This window comes from Streptopelia decaocto (assembly GCF_964273445.1).
Source record: "Streptopelia decaocto genome assembly, chromosome: 6".
Lineage (NCBI taxonomy): Eukaryota > Metazoa > Chordata > Aves > Columbiformes > Columbidae > Streptopelia > Streptopelia decaocto.
The window spans coordinates 3,456,991-3,481,424 of NC_138660.1; the positions used below are offsets into that span (position 1 = coordinate 3,456,991).

The window sequence follows — 24,434 nt, forward strand, 5'->3', positions numbered from 1 at the left end:
AGCATTTTCAAAATGGAATATTTCTAAAATTTCTGATCAGGCATCTAGGATTGTAAATGTTTTAATGGCTTAATTGCAGATGCTCTTGCTGAAGGGGATAAAAGAGTAAACAGAATATACCCAAATGCAAAAGATACTGCAAATCTTTGTAAAACACTTTCAAATCAGCCATATAAACAGAAAAATGGGTGTAGTGGAGGGTATGGTCAGTGTCTGAATATTAACTTCTTGACAATTCCTGAGGAACCATTCATAATAACTGAAGACAACACTAAGCAACAGGAGTATGCTAATAAATCATTAATAAATAATTACTAATTAGTAGCTCTTTATACCAGTATTTAAGTAAAGCCAAGCTAAGAAAGATAAAGATTTCAAGTATTTGACTGTATAGATAGATGGCAATGACAAGAGACACAAGGACATTTGTTCTAAAATCTTAATTAATTGCATTATTCATCTGAGAAAAGGGCAAAACAGAGCACTACATTCTCTACCATGCCTAAAGCCAAGCACCTAGACATGAAACAGGTATCAAAACCCACATGCAGGCAAGTAGCTGAAAATAACTTTATTTTTAAAAAGTGCCATGCAGTTACTGCTCTCACTGAAATAGATGGGGTGGACGTGTGCCCACAATCTCAGAAATAAAGGGCCAGTTTCAATTAGGATTTACAATTTTATACACCTGACTTTAGGCGTTTACACCACATATACCGTATAAGAAATTATATAGTAACCAGAATGACCTAAAAGTGTTTTAAGGAATGATCAAACTTACGAGGTATATATGGAGGCATATTTAGCAGTTCATTTCTACAGCCGCCAATGGCGCCATTCATAAAAGCTGCTGGTTCATTCATATCCTAAAAACACAGAGCAAAACCTGATTGTATTTGCTTTAAAGCTACAAAACACAATAAATTCTAAGTTACAAACAAGCAGCATTGTAGAAATCCTTTATTTTAACTAATGGTATTTTAATGCCAGATACCCTCTGAGCTTCAACAGCAGGACATATACAGTGAAATGTGGTGCTCTCTGCCAGAGCCTGGGAGAGGAAAATTATCCAGAAATTAAATGTTTTTCTCCACTTACAATCCACAGGCCATCAAACTTGACGCTTCTGGAGGGGTCGGTGGGATGGTTGTAGAACTCCAGGATTTCTCTCTTCCACCACTCCCTTGTGGAATTGCGGAAGAAATCTGGGAAAGCTGCATGTGCTCCGTAGATCTGTAAAAATAGCAAGAAAACAAAACAGATTGAGGAGGGAAGCATCCCACTGTCAAAGTATTGGAATTGGTTCAAACAAACTTCTTTGGCTCTGTTAGGAACTCTAGCCAGTTTCTATATATTATTCCTTCCATGAGACTGATCAACTAGTTTGCTGCCATTTTCCTTAATTAATGTGCTGCTCTGTCTATGTTTGAGTCCTCAACCAAACTGTATCAACATTTACCTGTATTTGGGTTTGCTCAGGCAGTGACTCATTGACTATTACACCGGGAAGAAACGGCCAGACCTAATAGGACAAAGGACATTTAAAAATTGTTAAACCACACTGAATATAAACTGAGCATCAGCAACAGACAGATATAACCATTTTTCACTGATATCTATATGCATGACAACAGAGAAGATAATTCAGTTTGTAGTATTGATTCAATATATCATTTATAGCCAGGTAAAAATATACAATTAGCAGAGTTTCTCCCTATGGATAGCACTGAATTCTAGGCTGACATGTTGCTCACTTGGATACATCAAGCCTCTACTGTCATCAGTTTTTTTTAAGAACAGTACCTTGGAATATATAATGTCATTGGTATTGGGCCATTTTATGAAGACATCGTCCTGCACACCTCTTGAGAAAGGAGGATAGTTGGTTTCATTTCCAGAGATGGTTGGATCCTACAATTAGAAACACATTTACCCCTGTGCTCAAGAAAGTAGTTTAGAAATGCTGTTGAATATATTCTGCATTCTGCAATGATATACTGAAATTCAAAAGCAGAATTTAAAACTGACCAGGATGATGATAAATCTCATTCCTTGTGCTTTTATTCTGTTAACCAGAGCTGGTAATCCATCAAAGCGTGCGCCAATGGTGAAGTCCAGTTGTCTTTCCATATAGTCAATATCCGCATATTGGACATCCTGCAGTTCAGAAAAACAATTAATGTAAAATGATTCTTTTTTTTTCTTTTTTTTTTTTTTTTTGGCTAAATACATATTTATTGAAAATCTGCCAAAATAAGTAAACTACTGAACTTCTGAACCACAAAACTGGAAGCAGCTGTAACTTTAAGCTATAGCTATTAAATGAATATTACCCAGCCTATCAGCAAGTCCAATACAAAATAAAACTTTCACTACTGCATCTAGTCTGAGGGTAGAAATTAATACATGATAGAGAAAAAAAGTCCTGTATTTGTACTTATGTTACCATATCTAGAATAAAACAGCAGAAACTGTTGTTTTGTATTGAAATAGTGATATTAATTATATTTAAAATGAAGAGTCACATTCTATTGACAGTACAATTTTGTTAGATCTATGTGCTATTCCAACTTTCACAACAACTACCTGTGCCAAATCAGAGCTGACTTGACCCCAAACAATATACCATTGAAATGACGCTGCTTCATTTTTTTCCTCTTTGTTTTTCTTGTTGATCATTGTTCCTTCATAGCCAGCATGGCAAGAGTCCACAATTGATTAAGGCATCTGAGTGCTTCTTTTGTATGAATTATAAGAAAAATAAAGCATGCTGACGCCTACATTTAACATGGCCCAGAGTGTGCAGAGATGTTCAGCTCTGGCTCTGCTCTACCATGCTGGTGGTTTTTTTGGTTGGTTTTCAATTTTGTGTTTAAATGGTCTTAGTTAATACTCTGAAGCTACACATTCAGGCATGAGCTCAAAAGTCCACTGCTACCAACGTACATAGGGAATCTCAGCTGCCTGCATTTCATTCACCAGCTGGGAGATTTCTGAGTCATTCCTGTATCCGTAGCGGCACAACTGGAATCCCAAAGACCAGTAGGGTGGCATGACCGGTCGTCCAATCAGCTAAAAATAAAAAAAGGAATGTTTGTGGTGAGTAGGTGAAAATAAAACAAATCAACCAAGCAAACAAAAACCAGCATTAGTTTGTAGTAGAGTAAGAATCCTACTGCAGTGTACTCCTGAACAACAAGTTCTGGTGTTGGGCCCAAAACCATGTAGAAGTCGAGAATTCCTCCAATGGTGCGGTACGTCAGGGCAGGGGTTGGCTGGAACGTCACATCTGGGAATGGGGAAAGAGAAAAGGATATTTGCAAAACAGTGGCCATAAAAATAAAATACATTGAGAAAATAAAGTGAAGATTTTCTTACCCATTGCATTGCTGTTAAGCAGGAGAACTCCATGGGCATTGCCATCTTCTTCAAGAGCCATGTAAAATGGCTGATAACCATAGGAATTCAACTTGTACTGCAAACAAAATACAATGCATTCTACTGAGGAAACATCTCAAGGATTCATTTGTTTACATTTATTAATTAATTTCATAAAAGATGAGGCACAAAGCTGACAAACATACAACAAATGAACTCCAAAAGTATATGCTTAGGCTCACATACCTACAAAACATAACTACCGATGATCACTTCCAGCTTCACAATTTGAGTCTGTCCTGTTCAGCCTGACCAGGCAGGAGAAAGCAAAGTTATTGCTGCTTTTAAAACTTGCTAACGAGAAATTCCTTCCCCAGGAGCAAACTGTCTCTTATTTTCAAACAGTAACAGGTTTTTATATGATTAGGAGATGCTAGTGACGTTCTGTTAGCTTTGATTTACTCAAAAATATATTGAAACCTAAACTGGAAATTAAAGCTATAATCAGCCATCACTATTTCATTGGTCATTCCTTGCAAATAGCAAACATTGTGCTGTCTCGCAGGAAATAACACAAGTATACGCGTAGAAATAAGATTTCTGATTTACCTCTGTAAGAGCTAATTTAATCCCAAAGTGGGGGGAATTGCCCTGACTCATGTCTAGCTTTCAGAATAATTAGCTGAGAATAATTAAAAAAAGGAGGAATGTGCTGTTATTTCTTAGCCCTTTGTTGTCTTCTGACATCTGAGCTCCACACGTTGGTCTCGCTGGTCACAAGGAATAGGTTTAGAGAAGACCGTTGCCATTGAGACAGCATCCAAATTAGAAGCCATGATAAATATGACCAAAGTCAATAATTGTGTCCTGTACCAGTGGACATCCACTGGACTTTAAAGTCCTGCCGAACACTTTTGCACTTTAGGCTTATTGGTCCAAAAGCTACGTTTGCTTCTACTTACAGTAGGAGCCTGATCCCTTGTGAACATTCCCCAGGTGTTCCAGCTCATGTTACGGCGAAACATGGTGTGCTCAGTTTCTCCAAATCCGTATATATACTGGGATGCTAAGCGGGTAGAAATCTGAATGAACATGTCACTGAACGTGAACGTGGGCAGCTGTGAGTTCCAGCTAAAAGGGGAAGGAAAAAAACATAATTAAGAACATGGTGTCTTCAGTGTCGTGTTTAGCTGGCAGATACTTATTTTAGACTACTCTTTTTCTCTGAAAATCTCACTCTTCAGTGAAGGTGGAATAAAACTTCCAGTTATTGAGGAAACTTAGAGCACATGAAATGGGGATATCTAAGAATCTGATACACAGTTTAGAGACAAAAAGTCCTCTGTGTCTTGCAGAGAGATATATATTATGCGCAGGTATCATGCATGGTAAGCGTATCGTATTTTGGCAATTTAGTGAGAAAATGTGTTTAGGAGAGTATCATCTTATTTTCCTCCCAGACTGATCCTTGGTGATACATGGAATACAGTAAATAAGGTTTTTTTACAGTTCACCGAACTTTTTGTGCCAGTTACACTGAAACTGTATTTATAGGTCTCATTTGTTGCAAATCGGCATCTTTACAGTCAGAAACCAAACTGCAGACTGATGGTTCTCTGCCAAAGAATTCCATCGTTCCAGCAGGCTGAACCACAGTTTGAATGATTACTCTGGCGGGCAAAAAGAAACTCAGCTAGCAGTTAACTTATGAGTACTTTAAAATATGACATGAGAATGTTATTTTGAATAAAAAATGCAACTGTTTTCTAGCTCTGACTTAAGCTTAATCAAAGAAAGAAATGAAACTCCTGTCAGAGTAATTATGTTACCAAAATCCATCTGCAAGTTAGTTGAGATGCTAATTTCTTCCTTTTCCTAACCATTCCCCAAAGGTGAACCAAATTATGAGTGCTGTGGTCACCTAAGGAAAATTTTAGAAAGTGTAGAAAATCATTGTGCTTCCCAGGGACTTGGGAAAAACATAAGAAAAAGCCTTTGGAGTTGTCTACGTTCCACACGTCAACATGTTGTAGGGGACTTTTAGCAAGAGTCAGATTACGAAGTGACAGGAAAATCCTAAATAATCAAGAGAAAAAATAAGATATTGCTCAGGGCATCTTCTCCATCCCCCATGGGTCAGTGCTCCCATACAATGCAATGGTGAACCATCTCCACTGGAGCAGCATCTGGTGTTTGGCAGATGGAGCCATTTCATGGGAAGGATACAAAAGCCAGCCTTGCTGTATTTAAAATGTAGTACACAAGAAAATGATTTGGCTTGAAAAGAGCTAATAAAAGCAAGTGAATTGAAAGAAAATTATTATCGCTTACATGACGGTTCCTGTGCTTTTGCGCCGAACCTGGATACCAAATGGCCTTTTCTGAACTGATACTTCATAGAGTCGTTCCGCATCCGTGCTCGTTGGGGTCGTCGGGAGGTTTAGTGGTACCGGAACCTCATATCGTGCATTTTGATAGTCATAAATCTATGAAGTAAAAATCAATTCATTTCGATGAATTAGTTGTTTTGAAATCTTACCAATAGTGATAGAAATCTGAATTAGTTCAAATGAATACAGAAAATCGTTGAAAATACCTGCTGAGATGAACATTCTCTTCCAATACACATTAGTTAACCAGTTCTTTCACAGTATTTGGTTTGGGAAACAAAAACCAAACAAAAAAACCCCAAAACCACCACCACCACCAAAAACCAACCAACCAACACAAACACACAAACAAAACCATCCCACATCTTAAGGATTTATTTTAGATCAGGAATGACTTGCTGAATCATTTACATATATGAATTTAAAATATTAATATGTACTTATATTTAAAATAGATTTACAGATATATAAATATGGTAAATAACTTTGATTAATCTTTTAGGCAACTTTGAAAAATTCTTTTTAAAGTTTTCTGTATTCTGAAAGCGGACAGAAGTTAGTTTCTGATGCCTGACCATTTTAAGGTATCCTGCTTATTTCATTATTATTAGATGCACAGTAATAAATTGTAGCCTAAACAGTAGTGTATTAAAAATTCTAAAAATAGAATGATTAATGTAAAAATAAACGGTACAGTCAGGACATTGACCTGCATACTAATAAATTGTAGTTAGTTCCAGAGTTAATGGTTGACATTACACATATACGTTGACATTTGATTCATATAGTTTCATTCTATAACCAAGTACAGAATTATAGGATAAAAAAGTTGTGAGCTAAGAACAATAACAACTTCTCTGTTAGAAGGATAAACATATTTAGGCAAGGGTGCTAATAATATAAAATTGATTATAAAAAGCCCTTATAATTTCCATGAATAAGACTATTTTTAACAATGGGACATTACACACTCATAGAAATTCTGGAATGACATTACCTTAAATTGCAGCATGTTGTTGAGATGATATTTCACCTCCAAGCGTAGTGTGCTAATTGGTGTAGTGAATTCCTCATTAGCTCTGGTGTTGGCACTGTTTAAGGTGAGGTTGGCTGTCAGACCTGATGAGGTATACTCTACATTTTCTATAGAATAGGCATTGTCAGAGCTGTAATAGCAGGGTGGAATATCCAAGTTTGATGTTACTGGCTGCAAACAGAAATAAGTCACAGGTTAGTGGCCTACACTGGCCTGTTGTATTTTTTGTTAGTTATTAAATGTATCTGTCAAATGCAGAATTTGGAGAAAAACTTGAAGCAACTAATGAACAATAACGAAGTAATACAGAACCCATTAATCTCTACACTAAATCAGATATAATCAAACAATCCAGTTAAGGCTGTACAATTAGGTCAGTCAGGAAACTGAATCCTCACACAGTGAAGGTGGATTTAATTTCCCTGTATCTATGATCTTCAGCTCAATTCCACAACATGGCTTAGTCTTGGCCTGTTGAAATTACTAAAACTTCCTTCTTTTTAATCCCATTGCTCTCTGGTCTCTGGCTCACATGATGGAACGTACCTAATATTCATTAGATATTCATGCACCATCAGATGAGATCGTTCCATTTGCTTTATTCACATGAGTTATCCTTAAAATATCCACTGATAATTACATCGTATTTATCTAAGATCTCCTGACAGCAAGATCAAAATTACTTTTAGAACATCAACACTCAAACTAGATATTATGAGGTTAGATGAGCTGATGTGGGTTAATGCATTAACCTTCCACCTCTGGATACTCATCATCAATCCTGCCTAGTTGTTCAAATGAAGCTGTGCCTACTCTGCACATCTTAATTGCTAATGAATATTTATTCATCTATGGTTATCAAATTCAAAGCGCCTTTCAACTTGAACAAGTGTTCAAAACATAGCCAGTCCATAATAGGACCAGAGCTCACTATCACAGGGAAAGCCATTTTCAAATGTCCAAAATACAAAAAAAATATTCCTAATGGCACAACAAAATCAGAACAGTCCATTCACCACTTCAGCTGTTGCTGGTTACAGAGAATTTTGGACTTCATGCCCAGGATATATGATCAAATGTTAATATTCAGATTTAGAGGAGCATGGAGGAGTAATTCAGTTGGAGTGACCTTCTAAGGTTCAGCCCTTCCAAGACACACTGCTCCCATATTTTTATAACCATGGGATATTAATAAATAAAACTATATGGTAAAGAGCTGGATGTCAGGGATTATGATTTGAAAATACCTCCTTGAAATTGATATAAACAATTAAGTTCACATACAAATCAAAATTTCAGGGGAATTCAAGGATTTCTTCTTAAACTGAGATCTAGAAGAATCATTTTGACTTAAAATGTGCTTCAGTGACCATGAAGGTGAGACAAAGGGGATCAGTCTTGCAGGCTGTGAGGACAGTAAGGAAGGAGCTGAAGATGCTGATCTCAAGACTATTCCAGTTTTACAGAACTCTAATACTATTTCTTTACACCTTTCAAAAAATACACATTTTCCCTAAATTTCTGGTGTACTTTGGAAGAACTTCAATGGTTGCTGACTACCTTGGTTTTAGTGAGGTGAATAAAATCTGCCAATGCGGGGCAGCTGATGCCTGTGCCCCCATTTCGTTTAAATCTGACAGCATTGCCAGACTATTTCTTTCACTGGAACAACCATAAGGACAAAGATATGATCCTGGAAATGTTTCTGTCATTAGTTTAGAGTAATAATTTTTGCTTACTTCCCAAATACAGCCAAGTTGTTCACATTTTGCTTGTGTTGGATCGGGACTGGGATAACAATCAAATCTTCCATTGACATTTGGTTCTTGAGTCCATCTTAATGTGTAAGATTTTCCCAGTTCAAGCTGAAGTCCTGTTATATGAGCAACCTATAAATATTAAACAATAAACAGTTATTAAATCCCACATCACACCCATCTTCAGTCAGCAGAGATGCTGGTCCTCAGGTATAATAAATTCTTCCTCTTAGAAATTAAATTTTACTACATGAACAACTGCATCACTAAACTTTTTGTTGCACTGAAGGTCTGAGAGTAAAACTTAGATGCACTTTCTATGCAGCTAAGTCGAATGCAGCTGTACTTTTGTTCTGTAATAAAATACATAATGCATTCTCTTGAAACCACATTAGTACTGAATACTGTCCTTAGCAATACATAAAACAGAGCTGATTCAATTTTGAAGGTGTTTTCTTCTAATTTTCCTGTTATTGTTTTACCTTTTCTATAGGATTATAGGTGATGTTACGCGTAGAACTTTCTTCACCATTGTTCTGAGATACATTAACTAACGTTATTTCCTGGAGTGCTCCCAATATCTTGATTTCCTCAAATTTCAAGTTGTTTGGATCAGCATAATTGCTGTTTATAGCATTTATTTGTAGAACATTCTGAAAAATGAGAAGTGATCACATTCTTATTAAAAAATTCTGCCAAAAATCCTCTTGATTTAACATTTTTTTCTAATTAAATCTTCATAATGTAAGATAAGGTAAGCCTATACATTTTTCCCAACACATTAATTATTGCCCTGCTTGTTGTTCTCACAATATGCTTTTCTAACATATAGATAACATGCTTCATAGCTATGTTTCAGCAAGTGAAGGTTCATATTCACTTTTACCAATATAAAATACCAGTTCCTATTCAATTGCACTAGCTATTATTAGCTTCAGAGTCCAAAGAGCAGAAATGTGCCATGGTTGTTGCATATGCCAGTGTATAATTTTCCTATAAACTCTATGGGAAAGTTTATGTTCATTTAAATTCAACATCTCCACAGTCAACTCATGATTTGGCTAAAAGGCTTTCAAACTCCAATAGTAACTGAGATTCCATATCTACAAATGAATATATGATTACCTATGATTAAAAAAAATAATGCATATGCTTCCACTTTCTATTCCTTTGCTTCCACTCCCATGTTTCTATCCATTCTCCATCAGTTGTTGCCCTGCTGTTTCACCATGATGATGGAAAGAATACCTTTAGAATATTTTAATATTATTATACAAAAAAATATGTTTTCATATTATTTGGAATCCTTCTCATATGGTATCTCTGTCAATAATGGACAGAAACACTATCTGGACTTCATTCTGCCATGAATTAACCCTCTCAAGGTAGTTTGAGTTTAAAAAAAAAAAAAGAAAAATGAAAACCTAGTCTTGAAGTAGATTTTCTGGGTTCAGAAAAGGCACAGCTTTCCCTCTCACTCTTTAGAGAAATTCAGCTATATTTTTAGAGTATACAAAGATTTTCAAATTTCCAGTATTTGAAGATCCAAACGACTCCATTCACCTCCTTTTTGGCTGTTTTAACTGCCACTGATGTTTTACTGTTCTCTTACTCAATAGCTACTGCTGCTGAGTTGTGTGAAGGGAAACAGGAGTTCTTTATATACATTTAGTGGGAAAATAAGACAAATAGCAGACCTTCACCTCAGCTAAATTACAGTAATTTGAACATGACTCTGCTTTGACTTTGTCAAATATTTTGCTTCTCGGTAAATCTTACAGGAGAATAAAGAGGGAGAAGAGAATGCCCTTTGATGATAATATTGCTAAAAGTCAAAAATGAAAATAAGATCATTGCAACTAAAATACTTACATTGGAAACTGTAAACTCATAGTAAATGTAGTTGTTACTCTCCACTGTGCCTAAAAGGTAAAAGAGAGAAATTACACTTTCAGTGCAGAAGGGAACAGCGCTAAAGACAGGACTGTGCCAGCGCTAGACACCCAGAATTTGCCAATTATTAACATTACTGCATTCAGAGCCTGCACGGAGCAACTCAAATATTTACTAATGTTTCTTCGAGGAACAGAAATTTCTTTCTTTTCCTTAGGCCAGTCTCCCAGCAGATCTAATCTTTCAATTTTTTCCAAAAATTCATTAAAATCAGCTTTTCTAAAGTGTACTAATTTTTTTATTTTACTATTAGTCCTTAGCTTCCATTAAGTGTAGATGACTGGCTCAAAGTTAATCCTTTAAACTACCCTACATAAGCACTTTTCATGCAAAAACAACAAAAATAATAATAACATGTGGCATGGAATGATAAGAGAGGAAGTAACAGGCCACTGGGAAAAAGAAATAGAAAAGTTGAGTCAATCTGGCTTTTTATTTTTCCCCATGTGCGAAAAGAAAATATGGTCATTGCAATCAAAATGTAAAGAGTTTCCCTGAAAAGACTGCAACCTGTAAGTTTTGGGCAAGAAATAACATCATCAGATGTTTTATTGTTTTGTTTCTCAACAGAAGTGAGTACAATAATAGCTTTGCTATTTTAGACCTTGACAAAGGGAACATAGAGCTGTCATATCAGCAACCACCCAAGGCCTTCAGTATTTATGGCAGCAATAATCAGCCAAATCAAAGCTCTATTTCTTAAAAGCATCCCAAAACTTCCACAAAACGTTAAGAAACTAGAATCTTGAGTGTTTTTCTGAGGGATATAGCTGTTATGGTTAAAATAACAAAAGGGAGTTATACAGGTTGAATGCAGAATGTAGAGGACAAGGCAGCTTTGCAATTAGGAAAGGGGAGACTAATTTTTTAATTCCAAGAGCTGCTTTAATGGAAATTTAGGCAGAGCCCTGAGACCTGCACGAGTGAAACAAATAGATTGTGACTAAGGATACAGGTAAGTTTTAGCAACAGGAGGATAAGGCTTAAGTACCTAGAAGAAGGTGGTTAGGTGTATCAAAAGAGAGACGTGAGAACACACCAACTCAGATACTGCCTGTGGATGGACACTGGTGGGGTTAATTCACATGAGAACATCTCTGTCATCTCCCAAACATTTAATGATCTTTCCTGAACACATGCATGCATAGTTAGACACCTTGTGTATAAAATACCTCCATGAATCGCTGTCTGAAGGATATCTACCTAATTTTCAGAAATATTAACGAAACCTGCACATCATATTATAGCGGTGTTTGTTTTTACCTTGATACTATTACTACATCTTCATTGTTATCTGTACATTCTTACTATTGCAGATTTTCCTATTTTCTAACCTACATTTTATTCCAGTGTAGCTAAGAAAGTTCTGACACATCTATCATTGACAACGTCTATGGATACAGTAGGACAAGAATTAGAGAAGATTTGGTCTAATTGAAATGCAACAGTAGTAACTGGTCTATGCCATAAACCGAGGTCCTTAGCTCTGAAAGCTATGGTTCATTGCAAATAAAACAATAAAATCTATGAAATACAAGTCCTGAAATAATTTTAATACAACCCTGAGTATTTTGTAAAAGTTCTTAAAAAAATCATTTGAGAAGAATACTTTGAACTGCTTTCTGACTTTTTAGAAAAGTGCGTAATGAAGGACAAAGGCTGCAAAAGCATCGTAAAGGATTTAAGTGCCCTAAACTCTCTTAGTTTAATGGAAACAGGATGCTTAAGTAAAACCTCAGAATTCCCACAGTTCAAGACACTTAATTTTTCAAAATGCAGAAAATATCCAATTTTTGTAAGATTTCCATTGTTTTAGAATGAATTCTGCTTTCTTTACACATAATGTGTTCCAAAAGCAGATTTAACCTTAAATTAGATGGGGGGTGGGGTTCACAGAATCACAGAATGTTAGGGATTGGAAGGGACCTCAAGAAATCATCTAGTCCAATCCCCCTGCTGGAGCAGGGTTTGTTCATTCATTTTCTTTGAACTTTTGTTTAATCAAACTGTGACCTTAGTATTACTGTAAGCAAAATGGTAGGTGTTGTAAATAGACAAAAAAACCTGCTGAGGTAAGTAGTACCAGTGCGAGTGCATAGTGACCATCCCAGAGGGAAACATATTCTCCGGCAGCTTTACTAAAGGCGAGGTTGGTAACATGACAAATACAGCCCCTACACGCTTACTCCTATGCTTACACACCAGTATGTGGTGGAAACCAGATGGAAAAAAAAATGGGTTCCAATTTCATAATTTTGAGTTAAGAAAATTTCTTCTGTTTTCAGAAACAACTTAAATCATTCCAAACAGCTAATAACAGTGAAAGTTTTCCATCTTCTACCAATTCTTAGTGTCAAACACTAATTATGTGCATTCTTGCGCCCGTTGAAACTAATTTGGATATATACCAGAATACATATCAATCTTGACAGCATGGTTTAACAGTCAGCATGCTAATATACCAAAGCTTAACATACCTAGGGCTATAGTGAAACCCGAGCAAGAAAATATTACATTAATAGTAGTTACAGCTTTCCACTTAAGAGTTGTAAAAGTTATTGACATACAAGCAAGTATTAATAGTGTTATAACTTCTCGTTCTTGCTCTATGAAATCAGCACAAATAGTTAAACTTTTTGAAGTGTTAATTCCTTGTTAAGAATACTGTCACTATTGATAACTCCTCACCTGTAGATTCTCCATCATCCCAGAACAAGTCCCCAGAAGCTGCGTTGTTGTCATCCAGAGCAATTATAAGTCCCATTGGATTCCTGCGGCTGAGGAAAGAGACATTTTCTGTCTTATGTGTATATCAAATATCAAATCAGTCTTAACACACCCTTCATGTTCACGTTAAGAATGTGACACTCAACAGGGTTGTAATACTTTGAGAACTTCCTTAGATTAGTCCTTGGTTGCCTTTCGTTTTCATATAAACAGATTAAAGTACCTGGCAAGTTTACAAAACGCTATGCAAATAAACCTGTAATTAATCACTGAACCTCTAATTGAAGGAGTTGTGGAAGGGAAGTACAGCTCACAGTTATTCCTATATTTCAAGGTGAAAATGATAAATGCAGTAGACTGCTAATGATTTAAAGTCCTCAGCCCAGTCTTGGAAAAAAATACCCACAAAAGCACGTGGTTTGGAAGCGTACCTTGCAACTGTCGTGCTTCCTGGCTCTTGAGTAGGGTAAATGTAACCTCCTCTCAAATGGAGTCCCAGTTTGTCTGCTGGCAGGTACAAGTCAGTCCATTGTTTTCTCACATTGAGTTTTGCCCCCTTATTGACAGAGATGGAAAAGAGAACGGGTACTTTGCGTTACTCACTGCTGCGAATGTTTTCTAAGCCCTGAGTTTCATCTTAATGCTTCCTTTTAGAAAAGCCTCAAGTTACATAAATATCTGTGTGCCAATGGGCACATCATAGGCATAAAAAAAAAATGCATAACAATAGGACCTAATGTCATAAATCAACTCATAAGTCAGCATGTCTCTCTATTTAGTTTTGGTTAAGAATGCAGAGAGCAAGTCCTGTTGGGACTCTGGTATAATCTGGGAGTCTGACATGAACAATGTCCTTTTCCACCCATCAAAAGGATTGTCATAGCAGCAGTAAACTTATTGGCAGAAATCAGATTATTTACAATAATTGCAGACTCTAGTGTATTATAATTGGAATTATTCTATTTTATTTTTATTTTAAACATGGTCTTTGCCAAGGTTTCCATTCAATCGGTGTCCTGTGCTGTACCACACACCTCTGTGTCCTTTCTCAAAGTGTTCATTCATGCAGTTACCTCCCCGCACTTCATCCCCTGTCTCACCATTTCCTACTTGTGGGCTTTATTTTAGGCCTCTGTCACCAAAGCAGGGCTGACAATCTTATTTCATCAGCCATTTAGAAAATCTCCCCATAGTATCCTCTGCATTTACTTACCGTTTCATACTCATACCATACTGCATCAGGAATATATGCCTGAATTTCATCCACACCCTGAAAGAAGAACAAAGAAAAAGCTTAGATATTTGAAGGCAACTTAACCAAATAAACAAGATCTCCCAATAAAACTAAAATTCATTGAGAAAATCAGTGATACTTCTCTTCTTTGCTGTTTTCTTTAATGGTTTTTATGACAATGTCCAGAAAGGAGGGCAGAAATTTAAGAACAGTATCTGCAAAGCTATTAGGAGACAACTGGATCACTATAATGTGTCAGCTCATCATTAACAGTCTAAAGTCACAATGCTTCAAATCTAGTGGCTGAGATGACATCTAGAAATATCTTCTTTATTTTCATTTTTTTTTTCTGGGCTGGCACCTTTCACGCTTTTGCTTTTATTTTATGTATTTAACAAATGTTTGGTGTTTCTCCACGGCATATGTGTTACTGGCATTAACAAACATTATTTACAAGATTCTGCCAGAACAAGCCATGATTTATTTGTTTTCTTGTTGCGTCTCAGACAAGCTGAAATGCAGTAAGAAAAACTGATCCTGAATGAAATGCAAAGGCGATACGAAGTTGAGCTGATTCAGAATATCAAAGCAGATGACTTTGACTCCCTAGTGAACTTGAGAACAAGAGTGGGATTGAACAGCACAAAGTGCAAGGTTTTCCATTTTGGCAGTGATAAAAATATGCTGTGGTATTTCTCATCGGCTAAGTCTAGGCTTGTTAGGAATCTATTAACAAGTGACGTAGCCATGAAAAAAATAAATATTATCTAAGGATCTAGCAAAACATATTTGTACTGGAAATAGGGTTGTGTTAATGCTACTAAACAAGGCCCTCTGCAGTCTCCTTGCCAATAGATTGTATAGGTCTGGTTGAGGCAGAAGAGTTCAGACTAGAATAGGATCAGAACAAATTCCCTGAGATCCTCAGCGAAATGGCAAAGCCTATTTTTGTGGTTTAGCTTGTTCAGCATAAAAAAGGAGGGAGAGTGTGACTTCAGCAGGAAATACAGATATAGCAGAGGAGCTACAACCTTTAAGCTGAATAACAGAATTGTCACAAGACTGAACAACAAAGGCTCAGAATTGTAAGTTGGTTTCTAATCAGAGCAATACAGGAGTGACAAGAATAGTGTAACTTGGGGTTTTTATGCTGCAGTCACCTGCCAGAGAAAAGAGCTGGAACTGGTGACTCGACTTGTTCCTGTGCACCATGAAGTGGTTATGAGATAAGATACCAAACCCATAGATATGAAATCAGTCAGACCTACCGGGTCAAGTACAGGGGAAATAAGCAGCCCAGGACCCCACAGGAACTGCCTGTCGACATTCCATGTCACTTCATCTGTGTAGAACCTGGGAATGTGAGAAGGATATAGCAGTAATTGGGTTTTTTTAATGAAATACACCATTACCAGCAAACCCAATATTTCAGGGTACTGACTATCTAGAATCATGACTGAAGAGACGCAGATCAAAACTGCATTTTTTTGAGAAGGTAAACTCTTACTAGTTTGGTTACTATTCTCTACACGTCTGCAAGTATAGGTGTCTGTGTGTTCTTGACACAGCTTATTCAAGATTTTCCAGGCAAAGAAACATATATTCTAGCACAGATATACATGTGACGGTGGAGAATAATTTGATTAGCTAACAACAACATCTCATAGCAACTCATAAGTGTGACTGACAATACAAGTGTACATGCAGAAACTACCGATGCTTTCTGATTATTCTTCTGATTAATCTAAAATGGTATTTCATGAGTTGAGTAGTTGTACATATGTATTTCAATGTGCATTTTCATATTTGTTTAGATAGACCCTAAAAACACTTAGTGTGTCTGGTTTTTTTTATTCCTCAAAAATATTACAAAGGCTGGTAAGTAAACTTACTCATGCAAAACTGGCCGTACAACCGTGTCTCCTTGAGTGTGAGCTTTATAAAAGAGTGTATACAGGTAGGGCAGCAAAGTGTAGCGAATGTTCAAGTAATACTTGGAGGTTTTCACCAAGGCTGAATCAGCTCCAAAGACAGCTGGATCCTGAGGCTGCAAACAAATATCAGATATTGTTATTTTCACCATGAAGAAAACACTTGTGAAGCTGAACCTCTCAGGTTTAGGATTTCATAAAGAGAGCTTAAGGTTCTGCCATTTTCAAACTGGTCAGCTACATAATCATCAGTGACAGTAATGATTGCTAGTGATACTCTTAAAGGGGAGGTGGTAGTGCAACACAAAGAATTTTGTAAGACAAAGCACAACTTACTATGAATCCTTCAGCATTGTGATTCCTGGAAAATGGGTAAAATGCTCCTACTTGCATCCATCGTCTGCAAAGTTCTTCTGTGGTGTCGTCGAAGAAACCACAAATATCTGCTCCGATCTTGAAAGAAAACCAGAATGTGTTGGATGTACAGTATGTTGCACCTCTAGTCTCTACACAAAGTTTCTGGTTTTCAGAGATGAATAAATTCAACCTTAATTGCCAGCCAGAGTGACCAAGCTATTTAACAAATCTGTACCTTTCTTCTTTCAAATTCAACTATGTTGTACAAAAAATTAACTGATTACTAGCTAACACTGCTTATTGTTCTATTTCTTCCAAACCTTTACCTTCCTGTTTGGTGCTAATATTGCACACATTAGGAAAAAAGCTCAAGAGTCACACAAATTTAAAACATGGAAAGGAATTTGGCTTTTTCCCTTACAAATGGATGTCTCTATTTAATTTGAAATAAGAAAAACAGCAAAGCATTTCACATCAATCACTAGTGTTTAAAAATTACTAGAATTAACAGGTATCTTGGGATTTATAAGATAATATGTTTGTTGCCCACATTTATCTCAACATACACACACAGCTGCAGTAATCAAAATGTGGCCTAAACCAAAAATCAATAATTGGAAAAAAATAAATGTTAAAACAGGATCCCTAAAGGGGATTAATTTGGAGCTGAAAATGTAAAATGGTTCTCTAGATAGAATTTGATTAGATAGAGATAGAGGTAGAGTTATTGTTCATCCATATGTTTTGAAAGAATGTCGCAAACTAATGTCATACATATGGAATTCCAAAGAGGTTGAAGTCCAGCATTCCAGGTATTGCCCATTTTATGTGATCCCATGTTGCTGCATTATCTCCCAGCCAGTGTCCTGTGTGCTTTCCTGATCCAACAAAAGTAGACCTCGAAATAAGGTAGCTTCGTTTTCCAGGGAACACTTCCTCGATGACTCTTAAAAGCAAATAAGACTGGCATTAGGCAAAGGAAAAAAGACAACTTGATTTTATATAGTTTTATATAAGGCAGATTTACACTGACTGATTTACAATAATTATTCATCCTGGCGATGTGGACTCCTTTACAGGTGTCTTTTAGCAAAGTTTGAAACATTAATTTTAAATAATCTTTCTACACAGCTTTGACAAGTAACGTGTGGCTTTTACTGCCAACTTCGGTTAGTAGATGTTGCCTTAGCTGCATTGGGTTAAATAGGACAGAATATTTTCCAGGAATTGGGTTTCTTCAGAAGTGAAATCTCTTGCTGTTTTTGAAAGTGCAGACTGTTCCTTACTTCTTTGTTGATATGGCCATGGAATATCCATAGAGACTGTGGACATCATAATGTTTCCCCCACTTCTGCACTGCATCCATGCAAAGCGTCTTGGAAAACATAAGCCTGTCAAGAATACCTTCAAAAAAGGAATACAAATATCGCTTTTATAGTACATTTTAATTGTTAATATTTCCAATATTTTCTTTAATGTACATTTATGAAATTCAGGTCTTTTTCTTTAATGTTTGCACTAAGGCCAGTATTACTACTATGAAACCAAAATGCTACTCTTGGCTGCTGGTTTGATTCATCTTTGCTGTGACCTTTTCCACTCTTGAGCTTTGTACCCATGCAAGGAATAACTGAGAACCATGCTCTAAAATTCCGCATCATTATCTCACAACATGTTGTCAACCTATTACTTAATACAAACTATGAACCCCATTTAATTTCTGCATACATCTCAAAAACTACTGATAGTGAAGGAAGATCATTTTATTACCAGAAATAATGAAGGCAACGACAATATCCAGTAATTCAAAAAAGGCAAAAAGTCAGTTATATAAACCACGCTTTTGATGGGGGTCAAAGTATACTGGTATTTTCTGTCAATAGTAATGTTCAAACCCCACCTACAAGAGCTGCACTAAAATCACTTTGCATCCTTGTAGCCAATTGCACAATAATTCATGAGCCTTTTGATATTTTGTTTTCTGGTTAAAGTAGATGGACTTACTGGGAGTGTAAGGAGGATAGTTTAAATCATTCGTTGCACAACCATCTTTTGAGCCTTGAACGAAGTTGGATACTTCATTCATATCCTGAAAAGATAAGATGCAGAATAAAACAAAGTTTCCTCAAGTATATTTTCTTTCCTAACAAAGTCTTACATTCTATTATCTTATCCTTTAAGGAATAATGACTTAGAACTAATACCATACAATTTAGTCTAAACACATAAAGTGATTAGATATTCTTAAACATCTACTTTATAATTCTTCCCAAGCAAGTATACTTTGAAACTTTACTGTCTCCTTCCATTAATATTTTATTTGGCAGTACTGTAAGTGCATTTCTATGTACATCCCTGTGCAGGAAAAACACCCATGGAAGAAGAGACCAAATTAATTGTGGAGACTCTGTAGTTTAGTGACCAATTTGCTTCACTCAAATTATTTGATCTCTGTGCAGTCTCATATGTCATAACTTGACCTGATGGAACCACGTTCAGACTAAATAAGTGAGAAAAACTCATTGCATCACATAGCAGCTCAAGGGCCATATTTTGCTGTACAGATTAATTTAAAATTCTTACAGCTTTATAAAACACATGGCAAAATATTCAGTAGATTCTTGTTTTCTTTCAAAATGTTGGGCTTAAAGTAGGAAAAACACAAGAAGAATAAAGGGAAGAAAGTGCTGAGACAGGATGGATTTCCTTCAGGCACACACTTTTAGAAGCTTAATTATAGGATATTCCTTTAAAAAAAAAAAACTAATCTGGTCAGTCAAAACAGTTCTTAATCTCATCTGATTTCTATGAACTGTATCCAAAATCCACTGTGTCAGAGTCTATTTTAGTCCTTTTGTGGGAGAACCTGTCTAGAGAGCCTGATTTTTCCAAATCCTTATCTGGAATAGCAAGTGCAGATTCACTAACCAGAAATTCCATGAGCTACTTGGAGCATAGATACATAGGTCATATGTATCATATATAATAAATTATATTATGTTATGTTATGCTATGTTATATTACATTGCAATATTATACCCTAAGTTAAGGGCCTCTTTAGGATATCACTGAGCAGGTACGTAGGTCTCCAAATTTGCCATTCTGAGTACAATGATGCATCAGCTGAAGAATTTTAAAGTGTCACTAAACATCCAAAACCCAGCACACCGATCATTTAAATGCCACAATTAATGATTGAAATTAAAATTTAAAATTCAAATTTGAATTGCAAATTCAACACCAGGAGACATACACATCCTGCACTGATTTCAGATTTGTAATAGTAAATATCTCTTTCAAATTTGTAATAGTAAGCATCTCTTTCAAATTCAATGCAAATTGAATTTGATAAACTTTTATCCTTGCCTGTTTTAAAAAATAAAAATGAAAATGGAAGTCCTGAATTACTTACAATCCAGATCCCATCATACGGCACTTGGTTATAAAACAGTTTGAATTCCTCCACCCACCAGCTGGTGCAGTCCGGGTTGGTGAAGTCTGGGAACACAGTTTCCCCTGGCCACACCTGCAATATTAAACCGGAAAGAAATAATTACACTTTCAATAGTATTAAAAAGAGTTCATAGAATCATAGAACAGCCCAGGTTGGAAGGGACCTTGAAAAATCATCTGGTCCCACATTTCACGGGAAAAGAAACCCAGATGAGATCATCCAGGATCCTGTTCAATCACATCTTGAAAACCTCCAGTGATGGGGACTCTACCATGTCCCAGGAGAGGTTGTTCCAGTGATCTGATTGTTCTCACTGTAAAAAATTCCCAGTACAACTTGTACCCCTTGCCCCTCATATTCTTCATGTGGCTCATTGTGAAGATAAAGCCTCCTCTGTGTAGCTGCAATGATGTGATGAAACCCGCCCTGAGCCTTCTCTAGGGAGAAAATACATAACTCCTTCCGTCTGTCCTAATAGAGCAGGAAAAATGCATAAAAGAAACATTTCTCAATAGAAGTTAAAATTATAAATTAAAAGGATAATGTGGGAGCTGATTCTTCAGTTACTACTGCAAATAGATAGGGGCTGGATGATTAAATGTCCCTCTTGGCTCTTCAAACTGCTTTAGTTTTCCTTTTTGTTTAGTGTAAAAAATTACCAAAAAAACACCAAAAATCAAGGAAGGTTGAGAAGTATCATATCCTAAGTAAGACCTTATAAACTCAGTCCTCACTGGCAGGTAATTTTACTGAAAGAAGCAATTTAGAAAATGAGAGCTTAAAAGGAGCACCCTGACCTAAATTAAGCCATAGCAGTGACAACAGACCAAGTTCAAATTCATTTAAAAAAAATATTACCTCCCCAATTAATGCTGTTACTCCATCTGATTCATTAACCCAGACTTTTTTGCTCTCTCCCCTGACGTAGCTTCCATATGGACTACCATCAGCTAGATTCTGTGTGCTAATAGCAGGATCCTAAAAAATAAACGTTGAAAATGAAAAATAAGAAGCAACCAGGATACACTGTATCAATTATTACAGTCTACTAGAACGTTAGGCAATAAATGCAATAGTTACATAGAATAAGCAAAGAATAATAATAAATAATTGCAATAGTAGTATTTACAAGGAAAATAAATAATAAAATGCTTACCAATATGATGATATATTTTTGGCCATATTCATGCATATAAGCTGCAAATTGAGGGAGATCTCGAAAATTCACTCTGTCATAAGTAAAATCTTTCCTTGCCTCCATATAGTCAATGTCCGTGACCTGAGCATCCTGAAAGTGAATGGAGTGCAGCTTTAACATGAGAAGTGATATGTAAAGATTTTGTATACTAGTCCAACACAATTTCTTCTGACAATTCCCGTTTGTCCTATAGTGAATTTACTGCAGCCTGGCAGAAAGTTTGCTGTCAGGACCATTTGCTAACAATGTGCATCTCATCTCATGCTTACAGCCCTAATTAATCGTACTGACAGATCTTCTGTGCCTAAAAAGACCAGCATCTAACATTGACAGAATTTAAATGAATATGTATATTGGTATCCTTTCTAGTAGCCCCTGGATGTGTTGCTATTTCATTGCAGTTGCCTGGCTTCAAGAGATATCCCCTTAAATCTAAATATTTCTTCCTCAACTCTTAGCTTAATATTAGGGTATTTTTATTATATTTAAGCCATCGGGCTAATGTAATCTGAAATCTAATTTTAAAAGTTAATTATGCTTTACCTTTGGCTGTCAATTAAGAATAATACATGGTTCTGTAATTGTCCACAAGATAGTTAAAAAAAAAAAAAATTCCATGGATTAGGAAAAATGAGAAGGTAACTGTATATAGTTGGAAAGTAGACCTTAAAATATATCACAATAAAGTTCTCAATTATAATGTATTATAATTAAGCCCCAATATGTCCCACATTTTGACAACAGGTCTACCATAAAAATGCATAAAAACCTTTGCCACCAGAAACCTATCTATTAGAACTTTACTGATTTAAACTGATGTGAAATGAACCAGTTGTGGAACAATCTGGTCAGGATGTCTGGGTCATTGCTCCTGCAGAACTCTGCCTTCGCAGCATTTCTGCCCTCCTCCAAGCCCATACTTACATACGGAAGACCAATCTCCCTGTTCCTCTCCACGACGCTTTTCACCTCAACCAGAGACCCGTAATTCCAGCGGCTGAGCTGGAAGCCCAGGCTCCAGTAGGAAGGCAATGCCGGCAATCCCACGAACTGCAAGTCAAGAGCAAAAATCTCACGCACTGTCAGGGGACACTGCGTGTGTCCCCTTGGTGCCCATTTGCCTAGATCCACACTCGTCAAATCTATTTGAATAATATACGTTAAGCTTGACCATTCTTTAAGCCCATTCTTTAAGGTGTCACTGAAACATAAGCAAAACTCAACAAGTACAAAAGATGCCAGTGATACAACCATAAAATCATGATTTACCTGTAAGCACATTATCTACTCTACAATATTGCCATATGCACAGAAATTATATCCAGAGTGAGCCCCAGCAAGGAAGCATAGCTTATTCCATGTGGACCATTGCTAGTTCTAAATCCACTGTGTAAATCAATCAGGCTGCACAGACAGATGAATTTATTAATAGCAGCTACAAACTTCTTCGGCCTCAAGCTGCTGCGTGGTCTTTGCTCCAGCACATCCAGCAAAAGTAATGCTTAAGTTTCAACTGCCCATCAGAGACCAGCTAAAAACATCTGCATCCCAGCTTAATGCCAGCTAGATATTGCTAACTGCAGCAGTCATATTAGGGATATACTAACAATTATGCTTAGCTAAATATATTTTAATTAATAGATAACACAGTGAGGACATACTGTCACATAAAGTAGTAAACACAAACAGACCAAAAAAAACCCCAACAAAAAAATCCCAAGCACTTTTAAAAATCTGTTCAATGCACAGCCTTAGGTAAAGGTACCTTGACGTATTCCTGGACTACTTGCTCTGGAGTGTTCCCCAAGAAGATGAAGAAATCAAGGATTCCACCAATGGTTCTATAGGTCACTGCGGGAGCAGGCTGCACCACGAACTCTGCCAGACAAGAGTATACAAAATCAGTTCTGGATACCAGCTAATTCTAAAATCACTTTGTAATTTTCTAATTTGTAATTAGAAAATTTATCTAAGAAAAAAATATACAAAACAAAAATACTTAAGAAACCCCAAACCATTAATTGAACCTGCAATGAAGAAGAAATGTATTCAGAAGACAATTTTAAATGTCCATATTTCCATTCCTCTACATCCTACAGAGAAGAGAATCACAAGAAATCAAATGTCTCAACCTTTATCTTGAAATTTTTAACTTTCCAGCCTCAAGAGATGTGAAGATCTCTGAAAAGCGCACACATATGGATGCTTATCTAAAGAAACTAAGGACCATTTCCTTTCAAGTATAGCTCACTCCAAATTTCAGCTCCTATTTCAGTGTCCTGCGCATCTGCACAGGCATCGGAGAGTTTTCTGACCCTCAGGTTTCCAGTTCAATCTTCATGTTAACTGCGCACTACTTACTGCTAAACACTACAGTTTTGATTCTAGTCCCACAGATCATTTAAAAAGGTATTTATCCGCAATGCTTAGAGCTCCAGAGAAAGTTTCCTTACCCATGGCATTGCTGTTCATTAGGAAAACACCAAAGGAGGCTCCAGTGCTGTCTTCCAAACACAGGAAGAAAGTTTGAACTCCATATAAGTTATGCATTTGCTTTAAGGATAAAATGGAAAAGTAAGCTGATTAAAATCTAATAACAGTATCTGTTCTGGAATATTTCAAAGTATATCACAGGTAGAACTTGAAACTTCTCAAAATGTAGTAAGCAACAAAAATTAAAATCCTGACATTTTCCTGCAGTTCTCTTTTCTCTTTCCTGGCATTATTCACTTTTATGAGAACATTCTCCACTAAAACAAAAGTTTCCTTAGATATATACATAACAAATGCAGGCAGATATGATGGAACTTTGGGCAAGCCTGTATATATTGCAGTACTATTTCTGGGTAACATATGCACATCGAGCAAACAACAGAAATTAAAAGGGGTTTTCATCACCTTTCAACATATAGTAGATTTTACATCCAATCTATATTACTATTAATCCTGCGAGGCAATCATTTTTGCATCTAATCTATGGAAATAAGAGGGTGCCTTGTTAGCTTTTAATTTCCTTTCT

The 24,434-nt window shown here is 36.4% G+C and overlaps 1 protein-coding gene across 1 annotated transcript in view; it reads right to left on the reverse strand.

The window, feature by feature from the left end:
- Positions 1–24,434, reverse strand: part of SI (sucrase-isomaltase) — a gene marked incomplete at its 5' end in the record, with an annotated part of 49,370 nt that overhangs the window by 13,591 nt on the left and 11,345 nt on the right. The window contains 29 exons of the mRNA XM_082056653.1: positions 782–866; positions 1,099–1,233; positions 1,460–1,522; positions 1,804–1,911; positions 2,029–2,157; positions 2,947–3,072; positions 3,177–3,289; positions 3,379–3,475; positions 4,341–4,509; positions 5,710–5,864; positions 6,766–6,975; positions 8,544–8,693; positions 9,044–9,214; positions 10,434–10,483; positions 13,203–13,291; positions 13,673–13,797; positions 14,455–14,511; positions 15,744–15,828; positions 16,368–16,522; positions 16,743–16,859; positions 17,538–17,709; positions 18,050–18,167; positions 18,768–18,852; positions 20,176–20,289; positions 21,076–21,195; positions 21,374–21,505; positions 22,340–22,465; positions 23,181–23,293; positions 23,869–23,968. Coding sequence (XP_081912779.1) covers positions 782–866; positions 1,099–1,233; positions 1,460–1,522; positions 1,804–1,911; positions 2,029–2,157; positions 2,947–3,072; positions 3,177–3,289; positions 3,379–3,475; positions 4,341–4,509; positions 5,710–5,864; positions 6,766–6,975; positions 8,544–8,693; positions 9,044–9,214; positions 10,434–10,483; positions 13,203–13,291; positions 13,673–13,797; positions 14,455–14,511; positions 15,744–15,828; positions 16,368–16,522; positions 16,743–16,859; positions 17,538–17,709; positions 18,050–18,167; positions 18,768–18,852; positions 20,176–20,289; positions 21,076–21,195; positions 21,374–21,505; positions 22,340–22,465; positions 23,181–23,293; positions 23,869–23,968 — 3,469 coding nt within the window. The remainder of the gene's footprint in view (positions 1–781; positions 867–1,098; positions 1,234–1,459; positions 1,523–1,803; positions 1,912–2,028; positions 2,158–2,946; positions 3,073–3,176; positions 3,290–3,378; positions 3,476–4,340; positions 4,510–5,709; positions 5,865–6,765; positions 6,976–8,543; positions 8,694–9,043; positions 9,215–10,433; positions 10,484–13,202; positions 13,292–13,672; positions 13,798–14,454; positions 14,512–15,743; positions 15,829–16,367; positions 16,523–16,742; positions 16,860–17,537; positions 17,710–18,049; positions 18,168–18,767; positions 18,853–20,175; positions 20,290–21,075; positions 21,196–21,373; positions 21,506–22,339; positions 22,466–23,180; positions 23,294–23,868; positions 23,969–24,434) is intronic.